This window comes from Microtus ochrogaster, chromosome 5, assembly GCF_000317375.1.
Source record: "Microtus ochrogaster isolate Prairie Vole_2 chromosome 5, MicOch1.0, whole genome shotgun sequence".
Classification (NCBI taxonomy): Eukaryota; Metazoa; Chordata; class Mammalia; order Rodentia; family Cricetidae; genus Microtus; species Microtus ochrogaster.
Genome location: NC_022012.1, coordinates 66,458,268 through 66,472,662, shown reverse-complemented (window position 1 = coordinate 66,472,662; position 14,395 = coordinate 66,458,268). Strand labels below are relative to the sequence as shown.

Below are 14,395 nucleotides of genomic sequence, written 5' to 3'. Positions count from 1 at the left end.
GAATGTGTGTGATCTGGTGTGTCTGTGTGAATGTGTGTGATCTGGTGTGTCTGTGTGAGTGTGTGTAATCTGGTGTGTCTGTATGCAGCACTGAGCATTGACTCTGGGGCCTGAGTCTACTCAGCCCTTTATTCTATTGGAGATGGGTGGAGCTCTGCCTAGCTTGTCCTTATTTGAAGTCTCCCTCATCAGTGTTCGTGTGATACTTGTAGTTTTCATTTTTTTCAAGAACAAAAGCCTTCTTGAATATGTGACAAGTGGCATTTAGCATTTATTTCCCAATTTTTAATACTGTTTAACCACACCCAGATTTATGCGCATGCTCATATACATACCTATATACATACACATATGTGGGCGGTAAGTAAAGGTTATGGTTGTTACAAGATTAAGATTTAGATTAAATTATCAAGGACTTGACATTTCTCTTCTCTTTCAAAAAAAAAACCCTTCTAGTTATTGAAAGAAAACCTTGAGAGGTGTTGGACTGGTACTTTGGGAGCGGTTACCTTTGAAACCCAGAAAAAGAATCTTGCTGCCGAAAACCAGTATTTACGAATATCTCTGGAGAAGAAGGAGAAAGCCCTGTCTTCACTGCAGGAAGAGTTACGGCAACTCAGACAGCAGATTGGATTGTTGGAGGATAAAGGCACGAGTACCCAGTTAGTTAAGGAAAACCAGGTTCTTAAGGAGTGCTTAGAAGTGGAGAAACAGAAAACAAAGAGTTTCGTTAATGAAAGGGAGACTCTGTTAGAGGAAGCAAAGATGTTGAAGAGGGACCTGGAGAGAGAACAGCTCACAGTTAAGGCTCTGCGGGCAGAACTTGAGCAGCCAGTCCCTCGCCAGGAACAGGAGCACGCAGATTGTCCTAGTGTGCGGACTGAAGAGAAGGAAGTCGTGTTGTTACAGCAGAGACTCACCGAGTTGGAGCAGAAGCTAACCTTCGAGCAGCAGCGCTCTGACTTGTGGGAAAGACTGTATGTTGAGGCGAAAGATCAGAATGGGAGGTCAGAGACCGAAGGGAGGAAGAGAGGAAGCAAAGGAAACCAAAGGGCTAAGAGCAAGTCGAAGGAGACGTTCCTGGGGACAGTTAAAGAGACGTTTGATGCTATGAAAAATTCTACCAAGGAGTTCGTGAGGCACCATAAAGAGAAAATCAAACAGGCCAAAGAAGCTGTGAAGGAAAATCTGAAGAAGTTCTCAGATTCAGTCAAGTCCACTTTTCGACATTTCAAAGATACTACCAAGAACATCTTTGATGAGAAGGGCAGTAAGCGATCTGGGGCTTCAAAAGAAGCAGGAACCGAAAAGCCAAGAACAGGTTATGGTTTTTCTTTGTACTCACTGCACGAGGTACTGAACCAGAACCAGAATGGCAGAGGCCCTTCTGCACAGAGGGATGGAGGGAGAGAAAAGCCCAGTCACTCAGAAGAAATTAGAAAAAATGCAAATTCATACACATTCAAGGACAAGTTTGATTGCAAGGACACCCATTCCACCAGAAGGGGTAGTTCGGGTATGTTTGAATGTGCCGGGCAAGAATCTGCTAGCCATGTTAATGCAGCGAGTCCTATCAGGATGAATGACTTCAGAGAGCTGATTCAGTGGTACTTACGGAATGAGCTGGGCACTTTTCACCACTGGAAAGAACTGGATCAGTTCATCAGTCCGTATTTCCCGGATGGTGTCTTTAGGCAAGACCGGAAGCTCTTTGCCCACTTTGTTGGCGCCGTGAAATGCTACCTTAAGGGAATAAAGGAGTATCACGTGGAGGACGACCGCTTGCAGAAGCTGGACGGATACATATACAGACACTTTGGGCACAATTCCGCCCTTCCATTCGGACCCAGGTCGGTTTACATAAAACCATGTTACTATAATAGATTCTAAGAGTGGTATATTGGCATAGTGGTTTTTTTTAATCGCTGAGCTTCTTGGCAGGTTACTGTTTGTAAGAGGCAAGCTTTAGTACCACTGAAATTCAGAATAAATTGAAAAAGTTTTAAAACTTAAATATTACAAACTGAAAAATCCATTGGCTTGAACAAATGATTAAATTATACCTTAAAAATTAGTGAAGAGTATATTAACTCATTTGAGCCAATTTGGTTTCTTTCAGTGTAGTATAATCTTTGATAGAAAGCTAGAACAGATTTTAATGTCAAGTTTAGGTCATGCGCAGCTGCCCCTCTGTCATCATTGTTGGTTTTATGTGACAGTAAGAGTACTCATTGATCGGTCACTGTAGAAAATGGTGGTGGATGGTCAGGAGCCACAGTGCTCCATAATCAATCCTGTGTGCATTGTCCTTCAGCTTTTTATTCTGTAACTGCATGTATGTGGTGTTTACCTTTGAGCTTCACATAGTTCCATCTTTATGAATAAATCAAGTGTGCCTATAAAATAATGAGACTGGTTTCTGATGTCTTTAGTTCCTGAAGCAGGTGTCTAGTGCTGTGCTGAGCAAACCCCTGGCTCTTTAGGAATTAGGTGTGCACCTAGTGGCATCATGGTGTAGTGACCTCAGGGCAGTCTGGAGATGGCCAGGAATGCTTCATGATTGAAGTAACCTTGCCTCTAAACTGGCTTTTGGAAGAGAAGTGAGGGTTAGTTCGTGTACAGGGAAGGCATCTTACTGGAATGGAAGGTCATTTGCAAAGGTGTGGAGGAATGAAGACCTACTTCTTTACGAAACAGGGGGGCTGGAGGGAATTAGGAAGGTCTCTACTTTGTCCTGAAGTGTCTGTCTTGTGAGATGGAAAATTCCTGAAGGATTTTGTCATGGGGTGGGATTGTGCCTAGCCCTTTAGCTGACTGGCAGCAGCCAAGAGGATTGATTGGCAAGCTCTGAAACCAGCTGTGGTGTCTGCACATGAGACGCTGATGAGGTGGGAGGAGACAAGATACATTTAAAACAGCACATAGTAAAACAGTTATATCTTATATAAAGGGAGTAGAAAGGAAGTGATTTCCATACATCTGGAATGATATTACTCAGAGAATACCAGAAGTGGATTGGTTTAGGAGGTGCCTGTTGACATTTATGTGGAGAGGATCGGTTGGCAGTTAGTTACCCAGTATTCATCGACTCACTCCAAAATCAGTCCCCATTAGAAGGGCTGTGCAGGGACACTGACAACTGTGCCACTGTAGAGAAGGCCAAGCAAGCAAAGACTGCAGAGCGAGAGCACAGGCACCAGAGGTGGGAGTCGGTGCTGCGCTGAGGACTACGGGGAGCTGCAATGGTGGTGGGCGCAGGGAAAGTCAGACAGCTTTGCTTTGCAAGTGTGCGAATAGATTTCAGCTGAGCGATAACGCCAATGGACACGACATTTTTTAAAACTGGAATAACGGAACATCTCATTATTTTATTGTCACATTCCTGTTCCTCATTACTTATTTGGTTTCCCCTTCTAGCCGGTACAGTTGTATTTATCTCTATTTTTTTCCTTTATTGTTGAAAAGTAGTGAATTCCCCCTTTCCTGGTATTATAATAGAATTATATTTTGTATTTTATCTTTTTGCAGTGCTCAGATAGTAGATTAATGGAGAAAAGCATTAAGTTATTTTTACTTTTAGAAAACTGAACTCTAACATAGATAAAAATGTGTTTACTGCTTTCAGTCAACCTGATAAAAAGCAACGTATGGTAAATATTGAAAACTCCAGGCACCGAAAACAAGAGCAGAAGCACCTTCATCCACAGCCTTATAAAAGGGAAGGTAAATGGCATAAATACAGTCGCACTAATGGAAGACACACAGCAAACCTTGAGATAGAACTGGGGCAGTTACCTTTTGATCATAAATACTGATTCATGGTTAAATTAAGAAATTTAGAGGAGTGGATGCTTTCTCCTTTGTTTGGTGTTGAAATTAAGGTGAAACCCCCAAGATGACTGTCTTCATTTCTAGAGACTGTTTTGATGGCTTTATATTATGCAAAAGCAAAAAGCTTACTAACTTGCATTTTCCTATAGCTTAGGTTTGTTAAAAACTTTTTTTTTTTTGCTCTGGAAAAAAAAAATAGTTTTATTAAGGAAGCCAGGCATGAAATATTCTGTGCATGAAACAAGGCTTGGTTTGAGTAGCTGAGCTCAGCTCATTCATACAGGGCAGGAAGTGCCGCCATCTTGGTGGTGCAGTATGGCTTGAGGACCCCCTCTAACGTGTTCTACTCTCACGCTTTTGTCTCTCTGTGGGATCAAGAGCCCATTGGCTTGTGAAGAGCTTGCTGACTTGTTCTTGTGAACGCTCTTGCACACCTGAACACTGGAAGAACAATAAACTGCACCGTGAGGAAAACTAAAGGTCTCTGTCAAATCTGGCGTCGTACTAGTGTTTTCTCAGAATGCCTTGGTACGGTAGATGATACAGCCGCCCCCAGGTGGCTTCCTCTTCATTTCCCGAATCACTTGAAGTTCCCCTCAGTTACGCCAGCATCTCTGCAGCCGTCCTCACAGTTCACTCCCTCCTGTGGCGACACTGCCGGGTAACCGTCGTTCATAGACATGTATGTGACTTCCAGTCCGACCCTCTGGCCAGTGCGTATGGAAGACAATAGCGGTCCTCTCATAGCTTCCTGAAGTGAGGAAGGCGCGGATCTCCTACAGGAAATAAAGACACGTTGGTCAAGTGCAGTTTCAAAGAAAAGAAATGTAGTTGCCAGCTATAATTTCTCCTTTGTGACTTTTTTCTTCATGATTCATGTAAGATGTAGTGAGCTGCAGAACTAGGGCTCTTTCCTGGGGAAAGACCAGTTATGGAACATGGGGTTGTAATCATTAAATTTTATCAACTTTACTGGATTAAGAAACCATTGGAGGGGGGCCTGGAGAGATGGCTCAGAGGTTAAGAGCATTGCCTGCTCTTCCAAAGGTCCTGAGTTCAATTCCCAACAACCACATGATGGCTCACAACCATCTGTAATGGGGTCTGGTGCCCTCTTCTGGCCTGCAGGCATACATACAGACAGAATATTGTCTACATAATGAATAAATAAATATTTAAAAAAAAAAGAAAGAAACCATTGGGGGGGGGGGGGGGGGGGGATAGGGGCAGAAGAGGTGGCTCAGGTCATGGTTGCTGACCTAGCATGAGGATCTTAGTTTGGACCCCTAGCGCACACAGAAAATTGGGCATGGTAGCTGGGTGAAGTGGCACAGCACGTCTTTAGTACTATGTAGCACTTTGGAGGCAGAGGTAGGTGGGCTTCTGTGAATTCCAGGCCAGCAGGGCTACACAGTGAGAGCCGGTCTTAGAAATAAACACAGGCTTGGTGGTGCATACCTGTAGTCCTAACACTGGATCATTGGAGTGGGGGCAGAGATAGGATTCTGGGGGGATGTTGACAAGCTATGCTCCAGGTTTAGTGAGAGACCAGACTCAGAAAATGAGGTGGAGATAGACAGGAGGAGGCATCAACTTAAACCTCTGGCCTTTCTGCATGTGTACACAGGAACATGAATACACACTGAAGAGTCGAGACAGGGAGCAATGAAGCACATCTGGGGAGTGTATGTGCCTTACAGAATTGAGGGAAGACCTGCCTGGTATGGATGGCACATTCCTATGGGCTGTTGTCCAGTCTGCATAAAGAAAAGGGTAGAACAAACTGAACCAGGACATCCCCCCTTTTTAGATACTGCTCCATAGACCTGGCAGGCTCAGATTCCTCCACTGCACCACCCAAGGGGTGGTGTCCGGAACACGAGCCAGAATAAGTCCTTCCTCCTTAAGCTAGTGTTTTGCCAGGCATTTGCCATAGCCATTAGAAGAGTAGCTCACACAGAGGAGCAAAGGGATCAGTGAAGCAGATGGTTGCTAATCGTTTAAAGTGCCGAGTTGACTATTTCAAGTGGACATACCTTCTCCAGAACACTGAAGGTGACCAAGTGAGTGGGGAGAGATGCATTGCTTCGAAACTCTTGTTGTAGCCAGCTTAAGGGATTTAGGTAGAACATATCTGCTTCATCAAGATACTGGGATTTTCCAGTCAGGTCTGGAGGACACTGGAGAAACCGCATGGACAGTGGGCAGTGAACGTGGCTGTGTAGAAAGGTCACAATAGTTAAGCACCCCAAGTTTCCATATTGTTTCAGGCTGACCTTGAACTTGCAGGACCTCAGGCAGAAGTGCCTTCCTTACCTGTAGTAAGGAGTGGAGTGGCAAGGCATCATGATGAACACGGAGGCTGAAGCTGGGTCAGGACCTCTGGGGCAGATTTGCTGAATGTGACTCATGACATCCAGAGTGCCCCTCTGGTGAACTAGGCCAGTATAGAGAGCCAGCAGCATATTTGACAAAAGCAGGAAACTCAGAGCTGCCTTCCGCCATGCCTTCAAGTGGGCTAGTGAGTATCCTGCATGGAGATGGGCAGAAGGAAGTGGAACGCGGCGGTCTTGCTTTTCTGTTATGAGTTCATTTGTATGTAATTTTCCATGCAGACAGTATAAGCTGTGGCAAATAATGAATCGGCTTCTCTGCTCACTCACCACCATTGTACTCTCAGGCAGGAGCTAGCCTTTTTCTGCTGAGGCAAAGGTGTGGTGTGGGTAATGGCTGTCCAGGCTTAACCTGGCAGACAAAGTCTGAGGGCGTCTGACATCTAGGATTTACAGGGGGATTTCTGAAATTGGAATGATGCCAAGGACAGTTGGAAAGAACCAGTATCATGGCTAGCCTGGACTAAGATGCAGTACAGGAAGCAGCACTGTGTGTTCAGTCATACCCAGTTGGATCCCACCACCTAAAGGGGCTTTTTATAGTTTTGTGTAACATGGGGGTGTAGTTCCCATAAACATCACTCTAAGAGCCTGCCTCGCTCCAGTTGCCTGGCCCTAGAAAAGATGCTTCTGGGTGTGGTGCTGGGGCATAGCTAAGTGCCAGGATATTTGCCTGGCTTCCATCTCATGCATGCACAAGGTACAAACCCCTTTGTGTAAGTTAGCTCTCTCTATGTGTATGGGTTCTGTGGGCTCAAACGTAGGTGCCAGGAAGTTTAGATTGCTGCAGGAAATAAGGCTGCGTTTCACCTACCACGTGAGTACTAAATCCTACAAGAAAGATCTTGTAGTGGAACTGTGAACTCAGACAACAAAATTAACAGGAGAATATGCAGTGTTGAGGCAGCACACAACAGTGATCCCAGCCAATGTGGAGGTCTAGGCAAGATGGTGCCAGTTAGCTAGCCTGGGCAATTAAGCAAGGTCTTCAAGTTGAAGCTCTTGCTTCAAGGGACAAGGATTGGCCTGGAACTTTGGTTTCTTGTGCCTCAACTTCCCTAGTGCAAGGATTACAAGCGTTTTATTTTTTTCCCCTTAAGACAGGAACTTGCCATGCATGTAACGCAGGCTGGCCTTAACCAGCAATCCTCTGGCCCCGGCAGCCAGAGTGCTGGAGTGCAGACAGGTGCCCTCTTTCCTGACTTGTTGGCTCTAGAACAGAGGCCGTCTTGAAGCAGTGCATGAGCAATGTGGATGGGCAGACCCGAACTCAGAACACGTGTTCTGTCAGCGGGAGGCAAGGTGTCTGCGGCCAGCAGTGAACCACATGACACCTACTACTGCTTGGCAGCACGTCAGCACAAGTGCATCTCAGCATCTCTACCTTGGACAGATAAGAAACCAAGGCACAGTTCACACTCTAAGGAACTCGTTATCCAGACCTAGTCTGAAATGAGTTCTGTTTAAGTAGGTATGTGACATTAGGCTGAAAAAAAATCTTGCTGTTTTACTGCCTCTTGAATCTGGCCTGCTTTTGATTTGCTATGACCCAAAGACTGGTGGAAGGATTTGCAGATTTCAGATCCAGGCCTCCTTCCCACTCTTCCCTTGAGACCCACATAAGAAGCTCCACCTGACAGACTGGGCAGTGACAGGACTCAGGAGCCAATGTGTTCGGCCTACAGCTAGCCTGGTCCCACACATCTAGCGCCCTTGCTAGGCCTAGTGCTTTGTCCAGTTGGTGTGAGTGAGTGTGGCTGAGATGTGACTTGTAAGGGTAAATGGCATCAAAAGTCACCAATTAGACAACAGTGACTGACAGGTCACAAGAACAGAAGGCCTGGATTTGAAGTGCTTAGGAAAGACTTGATAATTCTAAGGGAGGCTGTGCACGGTGCAGCAAGCCTGGCCTCCCAGCACTGGGTGATCAGGAAGGAGGTCAAGGCCAGCCTGGATGACACAGTGAGATTGCCAGCCAGACTCTGTCTCATCCTCTACCCCTGGCAAAAAAAGTGGCGTGGCAGGTGGGTCCTTGTTTTACCTCACGTAACACAGGAGGAAAGCTAGAAGCTGGACAAGGTGGCTCACATCAGTAACCCCAGCACTTGGTAGGCTGAGGCAAGAGGATGACCCTCGTTCAAGGCCAGCTGAATAGTGAGGTCCAGTCAGCCCTGCCTGCAAAATCAGACAGCAAACACCCACAGATCATCAGATTACAGAAACCACTACAGTAACAGTTTCTAATAGGCAAGTTTTTATCTGGCCGAGTTGGAAATAAACTGGCACTGTCTTTAATGTTTTATACTCTTCTGAGACTGACAGGATCTCGCTATCAAAATCCCAGGCTGCCCTTGACTTGTGGCTGGTCCTCCTGCCTTTTCCTCTCCAGAGCGGGATCGCAGCAATGCTGCCACACCTGGCTTCTCTTAACTATTTCTTTTAGTGTATTCTGTATTAAACAAAACACTTACCACAGAACACCATGCAAAATGGTAAAACTGGATAGATAAACCTGAATTCTTTGTGGCCCAACATGCTATAATAAAGGATATTAAGGCAAAACATTAATTTTACACATTCTTGCAAAATCAGTGTATTTAAAATGAAATAAACATCTATTTTTCTAGTATCTGAGATGGAATTTTTTAAAAAAGATAACCATTTTTCAATCATAATTCTCATTAATCTCAAAGTCTTGACACTTCCTGCTTTAGTTTGTGTTGTTGGCACTGCTGGCATTACACCATGCCTGGCTTCAGACTCAGAAATCATACTCTTTTTAAAATAGAATGTGATTATGATTAAACAGTCTTGTCAGTGAGATTATGCTGTTCAGTTACACTTAGAAAAATTATATTACCAATTCAATTAAGCAATACTACTCAAATTTGAAGTAAGGATACATTTATTCAAAAAATATTTTTAAATGTTTGGGGGTGGGGTGCTCATGCCATAGGGGGCGTTCGGTGGTCAGAGAACCAAGGACTCCTACCATGTGGATCCTGGCAATGCAGTTTTAGGGCATCTGGCTTGGTGGTACGTGCCTCTCCCTGCTGAGCCCTCTCCCCGACACATGTCTGATAGTGAGGATTGTCGCTGTCTGAACACCGTACACTTAACTGTTACTTCCATCTGCCATAACCTTACTGCTCTAGCCTCAGAAAGTGAAGCCTGCTTTGGAGTAGTTCAGAATCTCTTAGGAACATTGGAACAGTCACCTACGTGAACATAAAAGTCTTACCTGTACACCAGCAGTGTCCACAGCACGGTCAGCAGTAGTATGTGCAGCCTCCTTGGGGCCAGGAAGCAGCCGTGGACGAAGAAGGGCAAGTGGCTTCCCAGGACAACTGGAAACCCTTGACTGAAGTACCAGTGCCATGGATGAGAGCCATAAAATGTCCCCAAATTCTGCAGCACGTTAAATTTCAAGAAATTAAATTGGACCAATGTCCACTGGTATAAGTAAAAGAAAAATAAAATAGTGTCAGAAACTGATCTTGGACCTTTGAATATTGGATAGAATCATGATATTAAATAATTTAAATATCAGGCAGCAGCCTTTCATTAGTAATTCTAATCAATGACATGAAGTCTTGTTAATAACTTGTGTTTTTTTTGTTGTTGTTGTTGTTTTTCCAAGACAGGGTTTCTCGGGGTAGCCCAGGCTACCCAGGAACTTGCTCTGTAGTCGAGGTTTGTCTCAAACTCACAGCTAATAATAAATCTTCTAGGCTGCAGTGGAGTCTACTGCCCATAGTTCGGGAGCCTGTTTTGCAAACCAAATGAAGGGCAGAGTATTTTGGTTGACAGGATTTCTGGATGACTAAGGATTAAAATCATTAAACATCAAGATGTGTGTTATGGAAACCACAGCAGAGGACACCAGAGAATACAGCAGGAATGATTCAGTGGATTCTGTTATAACTAAAGATTTGCCTCCGTTCCCAAATATTAATGGGTCTGTTTGTGTTCTGAGGTGGGGTCTCTTGTAGCCTAAGCTGACCACCTGATCCTCCTGCCTTCTCAGTGGGAACCCACACCAGGCCGGTGTCATCACACCCAGATTGAAATACAAAAACATTACAAGTCCAGCTGGAGGTTTCAGAGCAGTAAATGGTTAAAAATAGCCTTTAGTTTAATCTGTTTTTACTTACTTGGCCAAAAAAGATGCGATCAATTATCAGAGACAAACTGAAGGTTATAAGTCTGAAAAATAAAGTAGAATGGTTACTCACATTTGAACCTGCCGGATTCCAAGCCAATGCCTTTTATAAACACTTTAAAGATGCTTTACAAGGGCTGGAGAGATGGCTCAGCGGTTAAGAGCACTGACTGTTCTTCCAGAGGTCCTGAGTTCAATTCCCAGCAACCACATGGTGGCTCACAACCATCTGTAATGAGATCTGGCGCCCTCTGGTCTGCAGGCATACATGGAGGCAGACTTTCTATACATAATAAATAAATAAATAAATAAGTCTTTAAAAAAATGCTTTACGGACTGGAGAGATGGCTCAGCGGTTAAGAGCGCTGACTGTTCTTCCAGAGGTCCTGAGTCCAATTCCCAGCAACCACATGGTGGCTCACAACCATCTGTAATGAGATCTGGTGCCCTCTTATGACTTGCAGGCAGAATACTATATGCATAGTAAATAAGTAAGTCTAAAAATGCTTTACAAGTTCACCAACCCGATTAATACATTTTGAAAGATCTTTCACTGTTGAGAAGCAAACTTAAGAAAAAAAAATCCACTATTTTATCTATTCTTCTTAAAAAAAAAAGATTTATACAGTGGTCTGCCTTTTGTTTGCTAATGGTCTAACTTCATTCCAATGTGATTATAAAGGGTACTTTGTTTGGTTTGTCTCTTTTTTTTTTTTAAGGCATATACCACCACCATGTGGCAAATCTGCTTTCTTTTATTTATTTATTCATTTATTTATTTGTTTATTTATTATGTACACAATATTCTGTCTGTGTGTATGCCTGCAGGCCAGAAGAGGGCACCAGACCCCATTACAGATGGTTGCAAGCCACCATGTGGTTGCTGGGAATTGAACTCAGGACCTTTGGTAGAGCAGGCAATGCTCTTAACCTCTGAGCCATCTCTCCAGCCCCCTGGTTTGTCTCTTAAGATGTATTGAGCCCAGGGCCTTGTGCATGATAGAGAAGCACTGAGCCACTGAGTACAGCTGGGTGAGTTTCTGTTTTGATACTGAATCTTACCATGCAACCCTGGCTGCCTAGAACTCATAGATTCACCTGCCTTTGCCTCCCGAGTGCTGAGCTTAAAGATGTGTGCTACCACACCCTGCAAGATGAATCCCTTTATAATTAAGTGTCCATCTACTACTTTTATGTATATATTTGTGTATATGAGTGTTTTGTGTACATGCATGCATATGCACCATGTAGGTTACTTGTGGCCTCAGAGGTTAAGGACAGGTGTTGAGTGCCCTGGAACTGAAGTTGTGGACAGCTGTGGGTCCCCATGTGGGTGCTGGGAACTGAACATGGGTCCTCTGCAGGAGCGACAGGTCCCTTTCAACCACTGAGACTGCAGCTCCCAAACTGAATAGTTTTGGAAGCTGCTAGGGTGTCTCCTCATTTGTTTGCAGTTTTCCATGTTTTGTGTCCTCTGGAGATGAGGTTTGGTTGATCACGTACTGTAGATGCCCTTTGGTTTCTTCACAGTGGGTCTCAAAATGTCCTTTTGTTTTGTTCTGTGCAGCACTGGAGTCAGCAGGTAAGCGGTCTGCCATGGAGCTCTGCCTCCATTGCAAAGTTCCTTCCCTACTCAGATGTATCTTCTCAGGCTTTCTGTCCTGCTGGGGGATGTTCTGTTGAACCTGGAGGAGACACTGCTGATTTACCCTTACCGCAGCAGTCTCTACCTTTTTGACGTTGTGACCCTTTAACACAGTTGCTCATGATAAACGACATGCTTGGAGTTGTTTTTTGGTTTTTCAAGACAGGGTTTCTCTGTAGCTTTTGAGCCTGTTCTGGAACTAGCTCTTGTAGACTAGGCTGGCCTCGAACTCACAGAGATCCGCCTGCCTCTACCTCCGAGTGCTGGGATTAAAGGCGTGCGCCGCCACGCAAGGAAGATTTCCTTTTTAACTATGGTTGGAAGTAGGTTCAACCTTTTTTTCTGAGTTAATTAGGTGTGGTGGTTCAAAGTCACCCAGAAACTGAGGCAGAAGGGAATCTTTGAGTTCAAAGCCAGCCTGGTTAACATAGCATGTCCCAGGCTAGCCAAGGCTTCAGGGTAAGGCTGTTTCAAAAACAAAACAAGACAAAACAGGCCAGGCCTAGTGGTACATGTCTTTAATTACAGCATTCAAAAGGTAGAGGCAGGCCTGGGCTACATAGTGAGACCTTGTCTCAAAAAAAAAAAAAAAATTAGAGCAAAACAAGAAACAAAAATGATTTCTGTTTGTGAACCCTATTTTCCCATTATAAAGTCTGAGTGCTTGCACGATTTCCAAGTGGCCTTTGTCGCTGTTTGCCCTCCTAACATTTTCCCTCTGAAGGCCTTCAGTCTTCTGTATTCCCCATAAAGGCAGAGCACTGGGAGCTGGCTCAGTATCTGGCACTGCCCTAGAGACCAGGCCTCGTATAGGGGTCTGACCTCAGCTACTCAGAGAGCTGAGGGACACGGCAACTCCGTGCTCTGCTGGGCGAGGTCCACTCCCTGGCAAAGAAGACAGTCTGGATAGTCTACTGGATGCTGTGGTGGGTTTCATGCTGGGTGCTCAGGCCAGCTGTGTTAAACAACTCAACAGTTCCTGGCCCACTGGCTTTTCTAATTTTAAATTTCTCCATGTTTCTGTTTACTATAAAATAAGAACACTAGCATGACTTACACCCAAGAACATCATGGGGTCATTTGAGGAAAACTGTTATGTTATAAGGCCCTTAATAAATAAAAGAGAAAACTTTAGGAAATAAAAGTGGAAATTCTAATAGAGAGACACTTTTGTTTAACCGAAATAAAAAAAAAAGTCTCATAAATGTAAAATGGAATACTGGGCCAATGGAATGGCTCAGTGGGTAAGGTGTTTGCCACAAAAGCCTGCTAATTGAGTTCAATTTCTGGAGCCCATATGGAGAGAACCACTGCCACAAAAGTAGTCTTTCGGCACGCACACACTAGTGTTTAAAAAAATAACAAGCACAAAGTTGAAAGTTTTCTGTGACATTAGATCAGTAATTAGCTGAGGGTACAAAATCTTTCCCACAACATGTCATGTTCATAAGACATGATAAGACATGTTCATAAGGTTGATAAGATGTTATAGATGGCACCGCGGCCATACTTACCCTACAGGTAAAAAGTGACGCAGGGTCAGATGGCGCTTTCTCTGCTCTTGGTAGAAATGGCTGAAGAGTAACGGCACCCATGGGATGAGCGCTGTGGGGCGGACTATGCAAGCAAGTGCAACCAGGAGTGAGTACTTGACACTAGGAGCAAGGGAAGGTCGTTACAGGAGACTGGGAGATGGAGCTTCAAGTTAGTCGGCTAGTTCCACTGTGAGAGGACTCCGGTTCGGGGGCTTTTGAGACAGGGTCTTACTTAAATAGCTCAAGCTCATTTCCCCTTTCATACTCCGAGCCTCCTAGGTGCTGGGGTTCCAGGCCTGTACCGCCAAACCTAGGTTAGCACTTTCAAGTAAGAAGCAGATTCCTAAAATACACAAAACTTTAATGCTGCTTCATTGGCAGAAAAATAAACATTCTCCTAAGCAACTATGTAAAAAAAAAAAAAAACACAAATCCTTTCTTTAGCAGACATTTAAGAAAATCCCATTATTTATTCATTGGGGGCCTGAGTCCCTACAACCTTGTAGAGTGGAGATGCAGCCCAGGGGAAGAACATTCCAGGGCCTGGGTCTGCTCCCAGGCACCGCTCCCGAGAAGGAAGGTGTTTTTGTTTTAGTAGAACTAGGTAAATTCTACTCACTGGTGTACACGCGTACAGACACAAGGGTGTGTAATCCCAGCACTTCAGAGACCGACTGGGGCAGGTGAGTCATGAGTTCAAGGTGAGTCACCCAAGAGTTGGGGTTGTAGGCATGAACCACCGTGCCCAGGCAACTCTGTCTCTAGTGTAGCCCAGGCTGGCCTCAAAGTTGCTGTATAAAAGATGGTGACTTCAGCCGGGCGATGGTGG

The 14,395-nt window shown here is 44.6% G+C and overlaps 3 protein-coding genes across 6 annotated transcripts in view; 2 read left to right on the top strand and 1 right to left on the bottom strand.

The window, feature by feature from the left end:
* The window catches only part of Ccpg1 (cell cycle progression 1), a 33,291-nt gene extending 28,493 nt beyond the window's left edge, over positions 1-4,798 (top strand). Inside the window, exons 8-10 of one of the 2 annotated variants that reach the window (XM_013346395.2) lie at positions 457-1,850; positions 3,626-3,723; positions 4,210-4,798. In XM_013346395.2, coding sequence (XP_013201849.1) covers positions 457-1,850; positions 3,626-3,723; positions 4,210-4,226 — 1,509 coding nt within the window. In that variant the 3' untranslated portion in view covers positions 4,227-4,798. Of the gene's footprint in view, positions 1-456; positions 1,851-3,625 lie in introns of both variants that reach the window. The other variant, XM_005347634.2, reaches the window with a different exon arrangement.
* Pigbos1 (PIGB opposite strand 1) overlaps positions 1,663-14,395 on the top strand; it is a 26,137-nt gene continuing 13,404 nt past the window's right edge. The window contains exons 1-2 of the mRNA XM_026779404.1: positions 1,663-1,850; positions 3,626-3,723. The gene's annotated coding sequence lies outside the window, so the exon portion shown is untranslated. The remainder of the gene's footprint in view (positions 1,851-3,625; positions 3,724-14,395) is intronic.
* Positions 4,439-14,395, bottom strand: part of Pigb (phosphatidylinositol glycan anchor biosynthesis class B) — a 17,845-nt gene continuing 7,888 nt past the window's right edge. The window contains exons 6-12 of one of the 3 annotated variants that reach the window (XM_026779400.1): positions 13,546-13,686; positions 10,379-10,430; positions 9,466-9,677; positions 8,696-8,760; positions 6,148-6,361; positions 5,868-6,048; positions 4,439-4,607 (exon numbers count right to left, since the gene is read on the bottom strand). In XM_026779400.1, coding sequence (XP_026635201.1) covers positions 4,458-4,607; positions 5,868-6,048; positions 6,148-6,361; positions 8,696-8,760; positions 9,466-9,677; positions 10,379-10,430; positions 13,546-13,686 — 1,015 coding nt within the window. In that variant the 3' untranslated portion in view covers positions 4,439-4,457. The remainder of the gene's footprint in view (positions 4,608-5,867; positions 6,049-6,147; positions 6,362-8,695; positions 8,761-9,465; positions 9,678-10,378; positions 10,431-13,545; positions 13,687-14,395) is intronic. The other 2 variants (XM_026779401.1, XM_026779402.1) reach the window with 2 other exon arrangements.